The sequence below is a fragment of the Salvelinus fontinalis genome, chromosome 25 (assembly GCF_029448725.1).
Source record: "Salvelinus fontinalis isolate EN_2023a chromosome 25, ASM2944872v1, whole genome shotgun sequence".
In the NCBI taxonomy this organism is placed as follows: domain Eukaryota; kingdom Metazoa; phylum Chordata; class Actinopteri; order Salmoniformes; family Salmonidae; genus Salvelinus; species Salvelinus fontinalis.
The window spans coordinates 35339344-35360584 of record NC_074689.1 but is presented as its reverse complement, the minus strand read 5'-3'; the positions used below and the strand labels follow the sequence as shown (position 1 = coordinate 35360584).

Below are 21241 nucleotides of genomic sequence, written 5' to 3'. Positions count from 1 at the left end.
TCCCAAATACAGATGCATAGCGTGTGGTTCTAGTATAGATTAACTAAAGTGCATATTCAATGGTCTTCACATGTTCAGGCCGATGTTCCCTATGAATGTTTAACCCATATACGTCCAGTAGCCTTCGCAAGAGCAGACATGGCCCAGAACGGTCAAGTCTATGTTGCCTCAAAGTGCCACATTCACATATATTCTGCTTACGTTCTGTTTTTTTTTACACGTCTAATGGTTTAACTCTTATGTTGATCCAACTCGGTACACATACATAACCTTCATTCTGCTTACACGTGTCCAATAATTAACCCCGTATTGATTCGGCTCACTACTTCTGAGAAAACAGTATAGGTATTGGAAAATTCCCAAAGTACTGGAAATTCTACAACACCATCAGGTTCTTGGTCACCTGGTAGTCAGGCGTACTACGGTTGTGTCACACAGTATATAAATACACTACAGTATATAAATACACTACCATACAGTACAATGTGTATTTATACATTGACCTATAATTTGTATTTTGCCTTTATTTACTGTAACCAGGTAAGTCATTGAGAACACATTCTCTTTTACAATAACGACCTGACAATGTATCTGAAAATGATTTAATTTAAAAAATATATATATTTTTTCTGTCATCTGTTTTTTTAACAATTACAGGTGGAGGTTCTGCTGTGTCGTTGGCAGAGAAGGTCGACCCTGAAGAGGAACAGGAAGAGCCTGACCTCTACTGTTTACATTGAGGACTCACGGAATACACTCAACCAGCCTCCAGCATACCTACCTACTGTACCCCGGCTATCACTGAATGATATGGATCCTCGCTATGGGTGAGAAGGGGAGGAAGGGCTGAGAGAGGACCCTCGCCATGGGAAAGAGGGAGTGAGAGTAGGGAATGAGAGAGGATCCTCGCCATGGGAAAGAGGGAGTGAGAGTAGGGAATGAGAGAGGACCCTCACCATGGGAAAGAGGGAGGGAGAGTAGGGAATGAGAGAGGATCCTCGCCATGGGAAAGAGGGAGTGAGAGTAGGGAATGAGAGAGGACCCTCACCATGGGAAAGAGGGAGGGAGAGTAGGGAATGAGAGAGGGGAAAAAAACGTCGCCCCCCCCATGACCTATCTGCCCAGCATGTCTGATATGGATCGTTCGCTGCCGGTGAGAGAGGACTAGGCTGCTGCATACGAATGGCCCGTTAAGACCAGGGCCGTTCTGAAGAGGGCTGTTCTGAGACTAATGGATAGGGTTATTACTACCGCAAATGAAAATGCCCTTTGGGGGGGGGGGGGGGGGGGCAATAACGATTCGTTCTGAAAAGAGCCAAGCCCCTTCACTGGAGCAAACTCACCTCTTCCAACGTGCAGTACCAATGACTGTGTCTGAAACGGTACACAGACACATGTGTAGCAGCCACCTGTAGGGACCGGGGCGGTCCTGGAGGATGGATGGTGTGTTTACATATGAACTCTTTGTCAACAAACCTCTCTTTGTTTGTTTGTACATATTCTACTCAATTGTGTGTTTCTTTAAATCAGTGTTTCCTGGTAGTCTGCAACAAATCTACTTTGAAACAAAAGTATTCACCTCACACACATGGTTATGGGCTTAAAGAAGAACTCTGTACCGTGTCAGATATAGAGTAGAAATGTCTTACATTTTTGAGTTTGCATCCCAGTATTACACTTGATATACATCACAGAAGACTGAAAAATAACCAAACCGTTTGACATAGAAACATCCGATTTATCGGCTTACAAAATATATTAAAATGTTTATTAATTATGAAAATTATGAAAAATATTGATAACGTTCCACCCCATGACGCCACTAGAGGGCGATTTGGTCATTTGACTGCAGGAACTAGTGAACTTTCTCCCTTAGTTGCGTACCAAATGGCACCCGGTTTCCTCAGGCATTACTTTAGACCAGGGCCCACAGTAGTGCACCTTATAGGTAACAGAGTGCTATTTGGGATACCTCCCTGGTTCTCTGTTCCTTTACTGACTCTTACCTGGAATGACCTGTCTGCGTGCTGTACATTTTCAGCTGTATCTCAGCCGTCTCACTCTACATGCGACTGTACATAAGTAGCCTTGTCCGAGGAAGAACGGCTCACAGGACAGGAGCCTATCCCCTGTTTCTGTAGAGTGGAGGAGCCTATCCCCTGTTTCTGTAGAGTGGAGGAGCCTATCCCCTGGTTCTGTAGAGTGGAGGAGCCTATCCCCTGTTTCTGTAGAGTGGAGGAGCCTATCCCCTGGTTCTGTAGAGTGGAGGAGCCTATCCCCTGGTTCTGTAGAGTGGAGGAGCTTCAACGTACATCTTTACAGGAAAATCACATGACTTTACATGTGGAAAATCACATGACTTTACATGTGAAATCATATGTTTTCGGGAACACTTCACATGATATTTCACGTGTTTTTGGAACACTTCACGTGACGATATTTCACATTTAGTTTCAAGTGGATATTCACATAACCTTTCACATGTGAATTACATTTCTCATGAAGTGTCACATGGACTCAATTTATCACGTGAAATTCACAAGCCCGAAAAACAAAAATGAGTCGTTGTGAGAAATGTAACAGTGTTTTCAACTTAAACACGGGACACATTTTGTCATATGTTTATTCATACAGTCATTAATATTTGACATGTCCTCAACTGGGATGTGAACTCACAACCTCTTGGTTCACAGCATTCCAGTCTTCCTGCTACGCCACCACGTCCGTGTCAATTACTGATTTCAACTGTATTGCTACACTTTGGACTTCAAAGTAAATCTGAGTTTAGTTAATAAGGATCGGTGTCCCGCTAGCGGGACAACTTCCGGTGAAACTGGATTGCGCGCAATTCAAAGAAATATTCATAAATATTATGGATTTTAAACATTTACTGTATGTACATATAATTGTCTTATATCGGCTGAAAGCTTAAATTATTGTTAATCTAACTGCACTGTCCGATTTACAGTAGCTATTACAGCGAAAGCATGCCATGTGATTGTTTGAGGATGGCGCCCCACATCAAAATATTTTTCCACCGGCACAGGTTTCATATATTCACATACAACGATAAAATATGAATTTACTTTTTGAAAATCTTCCTCTGATTTGTAATCCAAAGGATCCCAGCTATAACATGTAGTGTAATTTTGTTAGATAAAATCCTTCTTTACATCCCAAAAAGTCTGTTTAGTTGGCGCCATCGATTTGAGTAATCCACTCGTTCAACATGCAGAGAAAGGAATCCAAAAATCTACCCCTAAACGTTTCAAGTCAAAATACGTTTCTAATTACTCCTCAGACACCCTGAAATGTAATCAAACTATAATATTTCTTACGGAAAGAAGTATGTTCAATAGGAAACCAATTTTAGCAGGTGCGTAATGTCTTCATGGCGCGCAAACATTAATTTCCAAGACTGTGTCCTTCTACTAAAACTGTTATTTGTTATTTGTTTTTTAAGTTACAAGCCTGGAACCTTGAACATGGACTGCTGACACCCTGTGGAAGCCATAGGAATTGCATCCAGGGAGCTAATTTTCAATATGACCTTTCTCTTGAATTTCTAAGAGAAATGGTCTCTCCCAAAAAAATCTGGTTGGTTTTTCTTTGGATTTTCTCCTACCATATCTATTGTGTTATATTCTCCTACATTATTTGAACATTTCTACAAACGTCAAAGTGTTTTCTTTCCAATGGTACCAATTATATGCATATCCTGGCTTCAGGGCCTGAGCTACAGGCAGTTTACTTTGGGCACGTCATTCAGACAGGAAGTGGAGAAAAAAGGGGCCTAGCCCTAAGAAGTTTAAAGGGTGTATATTCTACAGTCCACATGTCTGTCTGTCCCAAAATACCCCATAAAGACAAAGCAGAAACAGGTTTATTTTTATTTTGTTAATTTATATATATTTTTAAAAATGAAATATAACATTTACATAAGTATTCAGACCCTTTACTCAGTACTTTGTTGACGCACCTTTGGCAGAAATTACAGCCTCGAGTCTTCTTGGGGATGACGCTACAAGCTTAACACACCTGTGTTTGAGGAGTTTCTTCCATTATTCTCTACAGATCCTCTCAAGCTCTGTCAGGTTGGATGGGGAGCATCGCTACACAGCTATTTTCAGGTCTCTCCAGATATTTTGATCTCGTTCAAGTCCGGGCTCTGGCTGGGCCACTCAAGGACAGTCCCGAAGCCACTCCTGTGTTGTCTTGGAAATGTTTGCTTAGGGCTGTTGTCCTGTTGGAAGGTGAACCTTCGCCCCAGTCTGAGGTCCTGAGCGCTCTGGAGCAGGTTTTCATTGAGTATCTCTCTGTACTTTGCTCCATTCATCTTTCCCTCGATCCTGACTAGTCTCCCAGTCCCTGCCTCTGAAAAACATCCCCACAGCATGATTCTGCCACCACCATGCTTCACTGTAGGCATGGTGCCAGGTTTTCTCCAGATGTGGCTTCCATCTGGCCACTCTACCACAAAGGTCTGATTTGGTGGAGTGCTGCAGAGATGGTTGTCCTTCTGGAAGTTTCTCCCAGCTCCACAGAGGACATCTGGAGCTCTGTCAAAGTGACAATTGGGTTCTTGGTCACCTCCCTGGCCAATGCCCTTCTCCCCCGATTGCTTGGTTTAGCGGCCAGCTCTAGGAAGAGTCTTGGTGGTTTCAAACTTCTTCCATTAAATAATGGAGGCCACTGTGTTCTTGGGGACCTTCAATACTACTGACATGTTTTGGTACCCTTCCCCAGATTTGTGCCTCGACATAATCCTGTCTCGGAGCTCTACGGACAATTCCTTTGACCTCATGGCTTGTTTTATTGCTCTGACAAGTCACTGTCAACTGTATGACCTTATAGAGACAGACGTGTGCCTTTCCAAATCATGTCCAATCACATTACATTGACCACAGGTGGTCTCGAAGTTGTAGAAACATCTCAAGGAAACAGGATGCACCTGAGCTCAATTTTCAGTCTCACAGCAAAGGGTCTGAATAGTTATGTTTATTTTATTTTTTATATACATTTCCCAAATGTCTAAAAACCTGTTCTGCTTCATCATTATTTATTATTATTATTATTATTATGAGGAAATATGTAATTTAATCAATTTTATAATAAAGCTGAACTTGAAAAAAATATGGGAAAAGTCAAGGGGTCTGAATACTTTCTGAATGCACATGTATTCTGGGGCGGCAGGTAGCCTAGTGGTTAGAGCGTTGGACTAGTAACCGAAAGGTTGCAAGTTCGAATCCCTGAGCTGACAAGGGAAAAATCTGACAAGGGAAAAATCTGTCGTTCTGCCCCTGAACAAGGCAGTTAACCCACTGTTCCTAGGCCAATAAGAATTTGATCTTAACAGACTTGCCTGGTTAAATATATATATATCCAATGTGTAAGTTGCTCTGGATAAGAGTGTCTGCTAAATTACTTAAATTTAAATGTATTCTACATGACTGTCAGTGTTCTACAGTCTGTTCTAAATGACTCAACGGACACTAGGAAAGCTTAATTCTTCCCAGAAGATCAATATGTATTAGACAACACATGTTTCCACCACCACAAGTCGGGAAGTTTAAACACACTTAGGTTAGAGTCATTAACACTCCTTTTTCAACCACTCCACAAAATGCGTGTTAACAAACTATAGTTTTGGCAAGTCGGTTAGGACATCTACTTTATGCATGACACAAGTCATTTTTCCAACAATTGTTTACAGACAGATCATTTCACTTATAATTCACTGTGTTACAATTCCAGTGGGTCATAAGTTTACATACACTAAGTTGCCTTTAAACAGCTTGGAAAATGCCAGAAGATGATGTCACCCCAAGCATACTTCCAAAGTTGTGGCAAAATGGCTTAAGGACAACAAAGTCAAGGTATTGGAGTGGCCATCACAAAGCCCTGACCTCAATCCTATAGAACATTTGTGCGCAGAACTGAAAAAGCGTGTGCGAGCAAGGAGGCCTACAAACCTGACTCAGTTACCCCAGCTCTGTCAGGAGGAATGGGCCAAAATTCACCCGACTTATTGTGGAAAGCGTGTGGAATGCTACCTGAAACGTTTGACCCAAGTTTAACAATTTAAAGGCAATGCTACCAAATACTAATTGAGTGTATGTAAACTTCTGACTCATTGGGAATGTGATGAAAGAAATAAAAGCTGAAATAAAAAATTCTCTCTACTATTATTATGACATTTCACATTCTTAAAATAAAGTGGTGATCCTAACTGACCTAAGACAGGGAGTTTTTACGAAGATTAAATGTCAGGAATTGGGAAAAACTGAGATTAAATGTATTTGGCTGAGTAAACTTCCAACTGTAAACTTCCAACTGTAAACTTCCAACTGTAAACTTCCAACTGTAAACTTCCAACTGTAATAAACCATTGTTTCTCCCTTAAGGGGATCTGACCGGATCTCAACCCCCTTGTTGCCTGAGAGAAAGACCTCCACCCGTCCACTGTGGTAGTTATTGTTACATATAGGGACATATATAATACTATAGAGTAAAGACATGTGTACATCAGACGACAGAAGGAGAAGGCGACACTTAAGTGCATTTGCTATTCTGGAAAAGGGCAGCGTACCAAAGATTAGATAGAGCGGAACACACACAAGTATAATGGCCAAGGCCATAAGTGCTTAGGATGAGCTGGACTTACTAATGTTAGAGGGACACACAGTCTACTAGTCCTAATAAGGGCAAACATACCGAAGAGCACACCAAGCTAAACACATAAATACAAAGGCCAAAGACATAGGCCAGGGGTGTCAAACTCATTCCACGGAGGGCCTTGTGTCTGCAGGTTTTTGGTCTTTCCTTTCAATAAAGCCCTAGACAACCAGGTGTGGGGAGTTCCTGACTAATTAGTGATGTTAATTCATCAATCAAGTACAAGGGTGGAGCGAAAACCCGCAGACACTCGGCCCTCCGTGGAATGAGTTTGACACCTGTGACATAGGCCCATAGGATAGATGGACAAATATTATTTTTAGGACACGAAAGGGTCCTGCCACCATTATAATCTAATCAAAAGCAGATATGGGGCGTTATTGGGCGAGAACAAACAGGAAGCTTAAACTAAAAGATAATGGTGGCAGATGAACTGAGGGAGGTAACTTCATTTGCATGTGGGATGGACTCATATGCGTATGTGCGTATAAGTACGGAGCGGGCGCTTTAGGGAAGTTGGTTGTTCCCGAGGACAAGCACGGCTTCTGATATTTCTGTATTAAAAAGCCTTTATTGAATTCACAAGTTCTTGTAAGTGTTGAGACGATTTTCCACGACGCCACCCAGCCCATTCCACCACCATCTGGCTCAACATTAACTTCTGAGGTAAAAACCAGGTCTCAAAATCACTCCTCAGATACTTCTGAGTATAACAAGTATTCCAACATTAACCACAGAATCTAACCAGTCTGTCTGTCAGTGTATATTCTACATGACTGTGTACTAATGTCTATCTGAAAGTCATGAGGACGAGAAGAGGGATCTGTTACACAACGAATAAAACAATAAAAAACATGTCTGAATGTATGTGTAGACTATGAAATATATACTATTTGGGAATATATGTTGTTCATATGTGGACCTGTAAGTCAAAAGGTGAAGCACGACTGTATATTAATTGAGTTTATTGAAGACAAAAAGGATCATTTACATTTTTTACATTTACATTTTTAGTCATTTAGCAGACGCTCTTATCCAGAGCGACTTACAGTAGAGTGCATACATTTTATTTCATTACATTTTACATACTGAGACAAGGATATCCCTACCGGCCAAACCCTCCCTAACCCGGACGACGCTATGCCAATTGTGCGTCGCCCCACGGACCTCCCGGTTGCGACAGAGCCTGGACGCAAACCCAGCCCAGCCTGGGCGTGAACCCAGAGACTCTGGTGGCGCAGCTAGCACTGTGATGCAGTGCCCTAGACCACTGCGCCACCCGGCATTATATTCACCCGAGTGGCGCAGCGGTATTACGGCACTGCAACTCAGTGCTAGAGGCGTCACTACAGACCCTGGTTCGATTCCAGGCTGTATCACAGCGGTCTTAAGGCACTGCAACTCAGTGCTAGAGGCGTCACTACAGACCCTGGTTTGATTCCAGGCTGTATCACAGCGGTCTTAAGGCACTGCAACTCAGTGCTAGAGGCGTCACTACAGACCCTGGTTCGATTCCAGGCTGTATCACAGCGGTCTTAAGGCACTGCAACTCAGTGCTAGAGGCGTCACTACAGACCCTGGTTCGATTCCAGGCTGTATCACAGCGGTCTTAAGGCACTGCAACTCAGTGCTAGAGGTGTCACTACAGACCCTGGTTTGATTCCAGGCTGTATCACAACCAGCCGTGATTGGGAGTCCCATAGGGCATCGCACAATTGGCCCAGCGTCGTCCGGGTGAAGGTTTGGCCTGGGGGGGTAGGCTGTCATTGTAAATAAGAATTTGTTCTTAACTGACTTGCCTAGTTAAATAAAGGTTAAACACATTTTTTAACTAGAATCCACAGTTTGGGATCAGACCAGAGGCGTCACTACACACCCTGGTTCGATTCCAGGCTGTATCAGTTTGGGATCAGACCAGAGGCGTTACAGAGGTTTAGCTTCTTATCTGACCATTCTCTCAGTGTTGCCCAGGTGACATAACTGAACACTATACACCATCTGGGTCAAAGTGGACCAGAATTTCCTCTCAACACCACCATAGCTGAGATAGAATTTCCTCTCAACACCGCCATAGCTGAGACACTCAACTAACCGGTAACCAGGCACATTGACTCTGTACCGGCACCCCCCTGTATATAGCCTCCACATTGACTCTGTACCGGTACCCCCTGTATATAGCCTCCACATTGACTCTGTACCGGTTCCCCCTGTATATAGCCTCCATATTGACTCTGTACCGTAACACCCTGTATATAGCCTCCACATTGACTCTGTACCGTAACACCCTGTATATAGCCTCCACATTGACTCTGTACCGGTGCCCCCTGTATATAGCCTCCACATTGACTCTGTACCGTAATACCCTGTATATAGCCTCCACATTGACTCTGTACCGGTGCCCCCTGTATATAGCCACCACATTGACTCTGTACCGGTACCCCCTGTATATAGCCTCCACATTGACTCTGTACCGGTGCCCCCTGTATATAGCCTCCACATTGACTCTGTACCGGTACCCCCTGTATATAGCCTCCACATTGACTCTGTACCGGTAACAACTGTATATAGCCTCCACATTGACTCTGTACCGGTGCCCCTTGTATATAGCCTCCACATTGACTCTGTACTGGTACCCCCTGTATATAGCCTCCACATTGACTCTGTACAGGTATCCCCTGTATATAGCCTCCACATTGACTCTGTACCGGTACCCTCTGTATATAGCCTCCACATTGACTCTGTACCGGTACCCCCTGTATATAGCCTCCACATTGACTCTGTACCGTAATACCCTGTATATAGCCTCCACATTGACTCTGTACCGGTACCCCCTGTATATAGACTCCTCATTGACTCTGTACCGGTACCCCCTGTATATAGTCTCCACATTGACTCTGTACCGGTTCCCCCTGTATATAGCCTCCACATTGACTCTGTACCGGTACCCCCTGTATATAGACTCCTCATTGACTCTGTACCGTAATACCCTGTATATAGCCTCCACATTGACTCTGTACCGGTACCCCTTGTATATAGTCTCCACATTGACTCTGTACCGGTACCCCCTGTATATAGCCTCCACATTGACTCTGTACCGGTACCCCCTGTATATAGCCTCCACATTGACTCTGTACCGTAACACCCTGTATATAGCCTCCACATTGACTCTATACCGGTGCCCCCTGTATATAGACTCCTCATTGACTCTGTACCGTAACACCCTGTATATAGTCTCCACATTGACTCTGATCTGGTACCCCCTGTATATAGCCTCCACATTGACTCACTCATTGTGGAGGCTATATACAGAGCTGGCCGACCAGCCAAACTGATCAATCGGGGGAGAAGGGCCTTGGTCAGGGAGGTGACCAAGAACCAGATGGTCACTCTGACAGAGCTCCAGAGATCCTCTGTGGATCCTCTGTGGAGATGGGAGAACCTTCCAGAAGGACAACCATCTCTACAGCACTCCAATGATCAGGTCTTTCTGGTAGAGTGGCCAGACGGAAGCCACTCCTCAGTAAAATGCACATGACAGCCCGCTTGGGAGTTTGCCAAAAGGCACCTAAAGGACTGTGGGAGCTTGGGTAATATATATATAGGGGCAGATGCTATACGGAAGTAGCAAGGACATATGTACATTGAACAAACGGAGGAGAAGGTGACACCTAGTGCTTCTGCTTATTTCTGAAAAAGGGGCAACATACCCCAAAGATCACATTACGGTGAACATGAGTACAAAGGCCAAGGCCATAGGCGCATAGGACAGCTGGACATACCAATGTCAGAGGGACGCAACAATGGAGGGTGTTAGCCAACTGACCAACAGATGGACGTGAAAAAGGGTTCTGCTACCAATATAACCTATAAAGCTGTCAGATGTGGGCGTTAACAAGCAAGCTCTGAGATTAAAATAAAATAATGGAGAAAGGTCAAGGGAAGCTATTTTCATATAGAGGGAGGGGACTCTATACGTTATGCAAAGACAGAAGTCCTATAAAGGCAGGACTCTGTAATATGAGAATTTAGTCTCTTTCCATGGGTGGGCTCGGCTCTGTTACGTTTGTGATAGGGTCCTTCCATGGGTGGGCTCGGTTCTGTTACATTTGTGATAGGGTCCTTCCATGGGTGGGCTCGGTTCTGTTACGTTTGTGATAGGGTCCTTCCATGGGTGGGCTCGGCTCTGTTACGTTTGTGATAGGGTCCTTCCATGGAAGGGCTCGTTTTTGCTACTTTGTATTAAAGTGTATATTGAATTCACAAGTTCTTGTAAGAGTGTTATATTTCTGAAACAATTCTCCACGACAGACTCTCAGACCATGAGAAACAAGATTCTCTGGTCTGATAAAACCAAGATGTAATGCTTTGGCCTGAATTCCCCTATTTAAATATTGAAACAACTTTCTTTTGACAATGGTACAAAAACAATTAACAAGAAAAACAACTTTATCCTCGTCCTGCGATCTGAAAAAGTTGCCCGATCCGACTTCCCTGATCCAGGCAGCCCTCTCAAAATGATCAGGTGCCCGATCCGACTTCCCTGATCCAGGCAGCCCTCTCAAAATGACCCGGTGCCCGATCCGACTTCCCCGATCCAGGCAGCCCTCTCAAAATGATCAGGTGCCCGATCCGACTTCCCCGATCCAGGCAGCCCTCTCAAAATGATCAGGTGCCCGATCCGACTTCCCCGATCCAGGCAGCCCTCTCAAAATGATCAGGTGCCCGAGTTGCTTTCTCCTCACCATTTACAGGTCGGTCACCGCTACAACAACTTTGTAAATACAGTTATAACTCATTACACCTTTGATCGAGAGCTCCAATGAACGTACAGTCAAGTAGAGTTCACCCAATAGCTGGCTACTAACAACTTAACCAGGAAACCAGGAAACTCTCCTGTTGTGTTGGACCAGAGACTCATGATATGATGATGAGAGACAATCTTAAAGCAAATTATTTTCAAAGTATTATTTATTGCTGGTAACAAAGCATATTGAAGGCAAAAACACAACATTATAGATGCCAATTTGTAGAAAAGCGGGGGGAGGGAGGGGGGGGGGCAAAAGCTTTAAACATTATTGTTAAAAAAAAAATTACAAAAAGTTTAAACTTTGTAACCGGTCAGAAACGAAGGAACTTTATACTATTAGACGTCAATCTGCAGATCTGTTGGACAGTAAAAAGTACGGAAAACGTAGTCCTCGTAGTTCCATCACGTCTGCTTGAATCTAGTAGCCTACAGCACAGTCCCGTTTCTGTAACACTGTCTAATGTCGGCGTCATTAAAAAAAATAAACAACTCTCAAGCAATACACACACAGTAAAACTATAAGGGTTGGAATCAAACCCAAAACTGCTGTTTCAAGCACCATACAAACACGAAAACAATTCAAAACCATTCAGAAGTCTGACTCCTTTAGACTCCTTTAGCACAGGCTACTGTAGCCTGATCCCAGAGCAGTCTATCCTCTTGCCAACTCCTATGGGCCTACGGTCACACCAATGACCAATAGCAGTTGGCGAGACCGCAACAGATATGGGACCAGGCTATGTAAACATATACATTTGACATTTTAGCAGATGCTCTTATCCAGAGCGATTTAGGACTGAATTCAAATCATTTTTTTTTTTTTTAAGGTGAAACTCCGTTATTGCTGTCAAATCCGCAAGTGACTCCCGAGATTATGCCCGAAGGGGACATTGCCATTGGCTGCACAGAGTCCCATTGAGACATACAGCCCTGTTAACATGTTTGAACACTGGAAATGTGAGATGTAATCTACACCTCGATCAGGATGATAAATATCCAAAACACTAATCCTGATTTATTTTTTTATTTTTATTTTTTAAATCTGAGGACAATTATTTCTATATAGTTTGATATATATATAGGATATATATATATATAGTTTACAGTTTCACGTTCTGAACTTCAAAACGCCAGTGGCTTCAAGACGACGATCAAGAGCAGCTGCTCGACGAAATGATATACCAAAACGCCTCAGACACAACCAAAACAGGCGTCAGTGTAAGAAAGACAAGTACAACAGTGAGAGTCGTTGTCGTTGGGTTCTAGGGGTTGCTAGGTAACCGATACTCTTTAAAAAGTGTCGTTTAGAAAAAAGCTAATAAAAAAATAAAATAAAAAAGTTGTTCACACAAAATGGAGGTAATGTGTGTGTGTGTGTCTTCACTAGAAGTTCCATTCCTCTCTGCTATTCTGCCAGCGGTATATGGAGTAGCTGTCGTGATAGACATCCCAGATGTCGTCAGCTTCTTCCCAGAAATCCACCCAGTTCCTGAACATCTGCTTGCGGATCTTACCAAGACAGTTGCTGTAGAAAGACAACACAGCTATTGTTAATGGAATTGATTGGTATTTTATCAGGATCCCCATTAGTTGTTGTAGCTACTCGTCCTGGGGGTCCACACAAAACATAAAACACAAGAGATTGATAACGGATAGATCATTTATAGATAATGAATAATCGACTGATTTAAAAGTGATGAACAAGTATATAGTCCTCCTTTGATGCACGGGTACCGTATGTGTTCACTCACATGTGAGAATATAGAATGTAGAATGTAGGCTGTAGAATAGAGGCTGTAGAATATAGGCTGTAGAATATAGGCTGTAGAATATAGAACGTAGTCTGTAGAATATAGAATGTAGAATGTAGAATATAGGCTGTAGAATGTAGAATATAGGCTGTAGAATGTAGGCTGTAGAATATAGGCTGTAAAATATAGGCTGTAGAATATAGAACGTAGTCTGTAGAATATAAAATGTAGAATATAGAATGTAGAATGTAGGCTGTAGAATATAGACTGTAGGATATAGAATATAGGATATAGAATATAGGCTGTAGAATGTAGATTGTAGGCTGTAGAATATAGGCTGTAGAATATAGGCTGTAGAATGTAGGCTGTAGAATGTAGAATATAGGCTGTAGAATGTAGGATGTAGAATGTAGGCTGTAGAATATAGGCTGTAGAATGTAGGATGTAGAATGTAGGCTGTAGAATATAGGCTGTAGAATGTAGAATGTAGAATATAGGCTGTAGAATATAGACTGTAGGATATAGAATATAGGATATAGAATATAGAATATAGGCTGTAGAATGTAGATTGTAGGCTGTAGAATATAGGCTGTAGAATATAGGCTGTAGAATGTAGGCTGTAGAATGTAGAATGTAGAATATAGGCTGTAGAATGTAGGATGTAGAATGTAGAATATAGGCTGTAGAATATAGGCTGTAGAATATAGAACGTAGTCTGTAAAATATAGAATGTAGAATATAGGCTGTAGAATATAGGCTGTAGAATGTAGGCTGTAGAATGTAGAATATAGGCTGTAGAATATAGAACGTAGTCTGTAGAACATAGAATGTAGAATATAGGCTGTAGAATATAGGCTGTAGAATATAGGCTGTAGAATGTAGAATGTAGAATATAGGCTGTAGAATATAGGCTGTAGAATGTAGAATGTAGAATATAGGCTGTAGAATATAGAACGTAGTCTGTAGAATATAGAATGTAGAATATATAATGTAGAATGTAGGCTGTAGAATATAGGCTGTAGAATGTAGAATGTAGAATATAGGCTGTAGAATATAGGCTGTAGAATGTAGAATGTAGAATATAGGCTGTAGAATATAGGCTGTAGAATGTAGAATGTATAATATAGGCTGTAGAATGTAGAATATAGGCTGTAGAATGTAGAATGTAGGCTGTAGAATGTAGAATATAGGCTGTAGAATATAGGCTGTAGAATATAGAACGTAGTCTGTAGAATATAGAATGTAGAATATAGGCTGTAGAATATAGTCTGTAGAATGTAGGCTGTAGAATATAGGCTGTAGAATGTAGAATGTAGAATATAGGCTGTAGAATATAGGCTGTAGAATGTAGAATGTAGAATATAGGCTGTAGAATATAGAACGTAGTCTGTAGAATATAGAATGTAGAATATATAATGTAGAATGTAGGCTGTAGAATATAGGCTGTAGAATGTAGAATGTAGAATATAGGCTGTAGAATATAGGCTGTAGAATGTAGAATATAGGCTGTAGAATATAGGCTGTAGAATGTAGAATATAGGCTGTAGAATGTAGAATGTAGGCTGTAGAATGTAGAATATAGGCTGTAGAATATAGAACGTAGTCTGTAGAATATAGAATGTAGAATATAAAATGTAGAATATAGGCTGTGGAATATAGGCTGTAGAATATAGGCTGTAGAATATAGGCTGTAGAATGTAGAATATAGGCTGTAGAATATAGGCTGTAGAATGTAGAATATAGGCTGTAGAATATAGGCTGTAGAATGTAGAATATAGGCTGTAGAATGTAGAATATAGGCTGTAGAATGTAGGCTGTAGAATATAGGCTGTAGAATGTAGAATATAGGCTGTAGAATGTAGAATATAGGCTGTAGAATGTAGAATATAGGCTGTAGAATGTAGAATATAGAATGTAGAATGTAGAATATAGGCTGTAGAATATAGGATATAGAATATAGGCTGTAGAATGTAGAATATAGGCTGTAGAATGTAGAATATAGGATGTAGAATGTAGAATATAGGCTGTAGAATGTAGAATATAGGCTGTAGAATGTAGAATGTAGGCTGTAGAATGTAGAATATAGGCTGTAGAATGTAGAATATAGAATGTAGAATGTAGAATATAGGCTGTAGAATGTAGAATATAGGATGTAGAATATAGGCTGTAGAATGTAGAATATAGGATGTAGAATGTAGGCTTTAGGCTGTAGAATGTAGAATATAGGATGTAGAATGTAGAATATAGGCTGTAGAATGTAGAATGTAGGCTGTAGAATGTAGAATAGAATATAGGCTGTAGAATGTAGAATGTAGAATATAGGCTGTAGAATGTAGAATATAGGATGTAGAATGTAGAATATAGGATGTAGAATGTAGAATATAGGCTGTAGAATGTAGGCTGTAGAATGTAGAATATAGGCTGTAGGATATAGAATATAGGCTGTAGAATGTAGAATATAGGATATAGAATATAGGCTGTAGAATGTAGAATATAGGCTGTAGAATGTAGAATATAGGCTGTAGAATGTAGAATGTAGGCTGTAGAATATAGGCTGTAGTATATGGAATATAGGCTGTAGAATGTAGAATATAGGATGTAGAATATAGAATATAGGCTGTAGAATGTAGAATATAGGCTGTAGAATGTAGGCTGTAGGATATAGACTATAGGCTGTAGAATATAGGCTGTAGAATATAGGCTGTAGAATGTAGAATGTAGAATATAGGCTGTAGAATATAGGCTGTAGAATGTAGAATGTAGAATATAGGCTGTAGAATATAGGCTGTAGAATGTAGGCTGTAGAATGTAGAATATAGGCTGTAGAATGTAGAATATGGGCTGTAGAATGTAGAATGAGGCTGTAGAATGTAGAATATGGGCTGTAGAATGTAGGCTGTAGAATGTAGAATATAGGCTGTAGAATGTAGAATATAGGCTGTAGAATGTAGAATATAGGATGTAGAATATAGAATATAGGCTGTAGAATGTAGAATATAGGCTGTAGAATGTAGAATATAGGCTGTAGAATGTAGAATATAGGCTGTAGAATGTAGAATATAGGCTGTAGAATGTAGAATATAGGCTGTAGAATGTAGAATATAGGCTGTAGAATGTAGAATATAGGATGTAGAATATAGGCTGTAGAATGTAGAATATAGGCTGTAGAATGTAGAATATAGGCTGTAGAATGTAGAATATAGGATGTAGAATGTAGAATATAGGCTGTAGAATGTAGAATATAGGCTGTAGAATGTAGAATATAGGCTGTAGAATGTAGAATATAGGCTGTAGAATGTAGAATATAGGATGTAGAATGTAGAATATAGGCTGTAGAATGTAGAATATAGGCTGTAGAATGTAGAATATGGGATGTAGAATGTAGAATATAGGCTGTAGAATGTAGAATATAGGCTGTAGAATGTAGAATATAGGATGTAGAATGTAGAATATAGGCTGTAGAATGTAGAATATAGGCTGTAGAATGTAGAATATAGTATGTAGAATATAGGCTGTAGAATGTAGAATATAGGATGTAGAATGTAGGCTTTAGGCTGTAGAATGTAGAATATAGGATGTAGAATATAGGCTGTAGAATGTAGAATGTAGGCTGTAGAATGTAGAATAGAATATAGGCTGTAGAATGTAGAATATAGGATGTAGAATGTAGAATATAGGCTGTAGAATGTAGAATATAGGATGTAGAATGTAGAATATAGGATGTAGAATGTAGAATATAGGCTGTAGAATGTAGGCTGTAGAATGTAGAATATAGGCTGTAGGATATAGAATATAGGCTGTAGAATGTAGAATATAGGATATAGAATATAGGCTGTAGAATGTAGAATATAGGCTGTAGAATGTAGAATATAGGCTGTAGAATGTAGAATATAGGCTGTAGAATGTAGAATGTAGGCTGTAGAATATAGGCTGTAGTATATGGAATATAGGCTGTAGAATGTAGAATATAGGATGTAGAATATAGAATATAGGCTGTAGAATGTAGGCTGTAGAATGTAGGCTGTAGGATATAGAATATAGGCTGTAGAATATAGAATGTCGGCTGTAGAATATAGAATGTATGCTGTAGGAAGTATGGTGTAGAATATAGGATGTAGAATATAGAATGTATGCTTTAGGATGTATGGTGTAGAATATAGAATGTAGAATATAGATTGTATGCTGTAGAATATAGAATGTATGCTGTAGGAAGTATGGTGTAGAATATAGGCTGTAGAATATAGAATGTAGAATATAGAATGTCGGCTCTAGGATGTAGGATGTAGGCTGTAGAATATAGAATGTAGGCTGTAGAATATAGAATGTAGAATATATAATGTAGGCTGTAGAATATAGAATGTAGAATGTTGAATATAGGCTGTAGAATGTAGGCTGTAGAATGTAGGCTGTAGAATGTAGAACATGGAATGTAGAACGTCTCCCAAGTGGCACATCTCAGTACTAGAGTAGTGGCCTTGACTACCAACAACGACGAGACGGCCTAAAGGGAGGGAGGAGAGGATGCTGGGAGTGTGGTGCCAGGAAAACGACCTCTCACTTAACGTTAATAAAAACTAAAGGAGATGATCGTTGGACTTCAGGAAACAGCAGAGGGAGCAGCCCCCTATCCACATCGACGGGACAGAAGGTGAAAAGTTTTAAGTTCCTATACAATTCTACTGTATCTTAGTCTATATGTACTTAATTCCATTCCTTTACTTAGATTTGTGTGTATCGGGAATATGTTGTGAAATTGTTAGATATTACTGCTCTGTTGGAGCTAGAAACACAAGCATTTCGCTACACCCGCAATAACATCTGCTAAACACGTGTATTTGAAAAAGAAAAATGTGATTTGAGAGGCGTCACTGCAGACCCTGGTTCGATTCCGGGCTGTATCACAACCGGTCATGATCGGGAGTCCCACAGGGAAACACACACAACTGGCCCACGTTTTTTTTTTTTAAATGAGGTTGTCTCTTACCTGAATATAGAATGTATTCTGTCTATGAAGAGGTTGTCTCTTACCTGTACAGCTGGTTGATGGAGACATAGTTTTCAGGAAGCTCAATAATACTGATTTGATAGTCACCCCGACGCATCCCCTGAGAGGATAAATACTTTTATCAGAGACATAAATTGGTGTTTAAATCTGCCTGCCTATCTCCCTGTGCGTACGGCCCAGTACATCACTGGGGCCAAGCTTCCTGCCATCCAGGACCTCTATACCAGGCAGTGTCAGAGGAAAGCCCATAAAATTGTCAAAGACTCCAGACACGCAAGTTATAGATTGTTTAGGACCAAAACGTTCCTCAACAGCTTCTACCCCCAAGCCATTAGACTGCTGAACAATTCAATTCATTTACATTGACCCCCACCACCCCCTTGTACACTGATGCTACTCGCTGTTCGTTTGTTACCTGTGCATAGTCACTTCGCCCCCACCTACATGTATAGATTACCTCAACTAGCCTGTACCCCCCGCACACTGACTCGGTACCGGTACCCTCTGTATATAGTCTCCACATTGACTCTGTACCGTAACACCCTGTATATAGTCTCCACATTGACTCTGTACCGGTACCCCCTGCATATAGCCTCCACACTGACTCTGTACCGGTACCCCCCTGTATATAGCCTCCACATTGACTCTGTACCGGTACCCCCTGTATATAGCCTCCACATTGACTCTGTACCGGTACCCCCTGTATATAGCCTCCACATTGACTCTGTACCGGTACCCCCTGTATATAGCCTCCACATTAACTCTGTACCGGTACCCCCTGTATATAGCCTCCACATTGACTCTGTACCGGTACCCCCCTGTATATAGCCTCCACATTGACTCTGTACAGGTACCCCCTGTATATAGTCTCCACATTGACTCTGTACCGGTAACACCATGTATATAGCCTCCACATTGACTCTGTACCGGTACCCCCTGTATATAGTCTCCACATTGACTCTGTACCGGCACCCCCTGTATATAGCCTCCACATTGACTCTGTACCGGTACCCCCTGTATATAGTCTCCACATTGACTCTGTACCGGTACCCCCTGTATATAGCCTCCACATTGACTCTGTACCGTAACACCCTATATATCGCCTCCACATTGACTCTGTACCGGTACCCCCTGTATATAGCCTCCACATTGACTCTGTACCGGTAACCCCCTGTATATAGCCTCTACATTGACTCTGTACCTGTACCCCCTGTATATAGCCTCCACATTGACTCTGTACCGTAACACCCTGTATATAGCCTCCACATTGACTCTGTACTGGTAACACCCTGTATATAGCCTCCACATTGACTCTGTACCGTAACACCCTGTATATAGCCTCCACATTGACTCTGTACCGTAACACCCTGTATATAGCCTCCACATTGACTCTGTACCAGTACCCCCTGTATATAGCCTCGTTACTGTTATTGTGTTACTTTTTATTGTAGGCTACTTGGTAGATATGTTCTTCTTCTTGAACTGTACTGTTGTTTAAGGGCTTGTCAGTAAGCAATTCACGGTAAAGTCTACACCTGTTGTATTCGGCGCGCGTGACTAATAAAGTTTGATTTGAACAAGAGGAAAGTATCCGACTGGTCTGACTCCACCTCCACCACCAACCAGGAAGTGAAACCAGCTTCAAATCAGTCTTGTGGTTTTAGTCAGACGCCGAATAGTACAAAGGATGTGAGACTAACCAGGTTTAATTCAACTTTTTTTTTTTATGCGAGTAAAGTCGGGTAAAAAAATAATGACATGACGGTTCCAATGGAAATATATATAAAAAAAATAACAAATAAATCTTTCCACATGTCCACAAAACACGCTGGACAAGATGGGATCTTTTTGGTAAACTTGGGTGAAAACGCTTTTATGCGCTTTAAATAATATTTTAATTTAAATAATATTGATATAATAACCAAATATAATAAATATTATAAATAATAATAATAATAAATATTTTAATTTAAATAATATTGATATAATGACCAAATATAATAAATAATAATAATAATAATAATAAATATTTTAATTTAAATAATATTGATATAATAACCATTATATCAAAGTAAACTGGGGAGTCATGTGATATGTTGTGTGGTGTCTCCCACTACGACTGGTCGGGAAACCACCTCATTAGGCTACAGATTAAATAAATGATGATGAACTTCACAGGGTGAAAGGTCACGGTGATGGGCTTGATGCTCTTTTACCAATAAATATTGAGGGTCTTATGCTGGTCACATGATCATCAATGCTTGGCTGTCATTGGCCGTTTTACAAATAAAAAATAATCTTGCTTTTTTTTGTCTATAATAATCCCAGTGGACACACTCGCTATATAACTATTTAACTATATAACTATTTAACTATAACTACCGCCACCTGTCCCAGACCTGTTGTTTTTCAACTCTTAATGATCAGCTATGAAAAGCCAACTGAAAATTATTCATGATTATTATTTGACCATGCTTGTCACTTATGAACATTTTTGAACATCTTGGCATAGTTCTGTTATAATCTCCACCCGGCACAGCCAGAAGAGGACTGGCCACCCCTCATAGCCTGGTTCCTCTCTAGGTTTCTTCCTAGGTTTTGGCCTTTCTAGGGAGTTTTTCCTAGCCACCGTGCTTCTACACCTGCATTACTAGCTGTTTGGGGTTTTAGGCTGGGTTTCTGTACAGCACTTCGAGATATTAGCTGATGTACGAAGGGCTTTATAAAATAAAATTGATTGATTGATTGATATTTAACTGTATAACTATTTAACTATAACTATTTAACTATAACTATTTAACTATATAACTATTTAACTATATAACTATATAACTAATTAACTGTATAACTATTTAACTATAACTATTTAACTATTTAACTATATAACTATTTAACTATATAACTAATTAACTATAACTATTTAACTGTATAACTATTTAACTGTATAACTATTTAACTGTATAACTATTTAACTATAACTATTTAACTATAACTCTTTAACTA

At 40.6% G+C, this 21241-nt stretch overlaps 2 protein-coding genes across 2 annotated transcripts in view; one reads left to right on the top strand and one right to left on the bottom strand.

Annotated features, from left to right (window-relative positions):
• The window catches only part of LOC129823233 (relaxin receptor 2-like), a 133196-nt gene extending 126465 nt beyond the window's left edge, over positions 1-6731 (top strand). Inside the window, exon 21 of the mRNA XM_055882116.1 lies at positions 658-6731. Within this exon, the coding sequence (XP_055738091.1) occupies positions 658-831 (174 nt within the window). The 3' untranslated portion in view covers positions 832-6731. The remainder of the gene's footprint in view (positions 1-657) is intronic.
• A 4884-nt stretch (positions 6732-11615) lies between these two features.
• Positions 11616-21241, bottom strand: part of LOC129823232 (NEDD4-binding protein 2-like 1) — a 19019-nt gene continuing 9393 nt past the window's right edge. Inside the window, exons 4-5 of the mRNA XM_055882115.1 lie at positions 18262-18338; positions 11616-13007 (exon numbers count right to left, since the gene is read on the bottom strand). Coding sequence (XP_055738090.1) covers positions 12866-13007; positions 18262-18338 — 219 coding nt within the window. The 3' untranslated portion in view covers positions 11616-12865. The remainder of the gene's footprint in view (positions 13008-18261; positions 18339-21241) is intronic.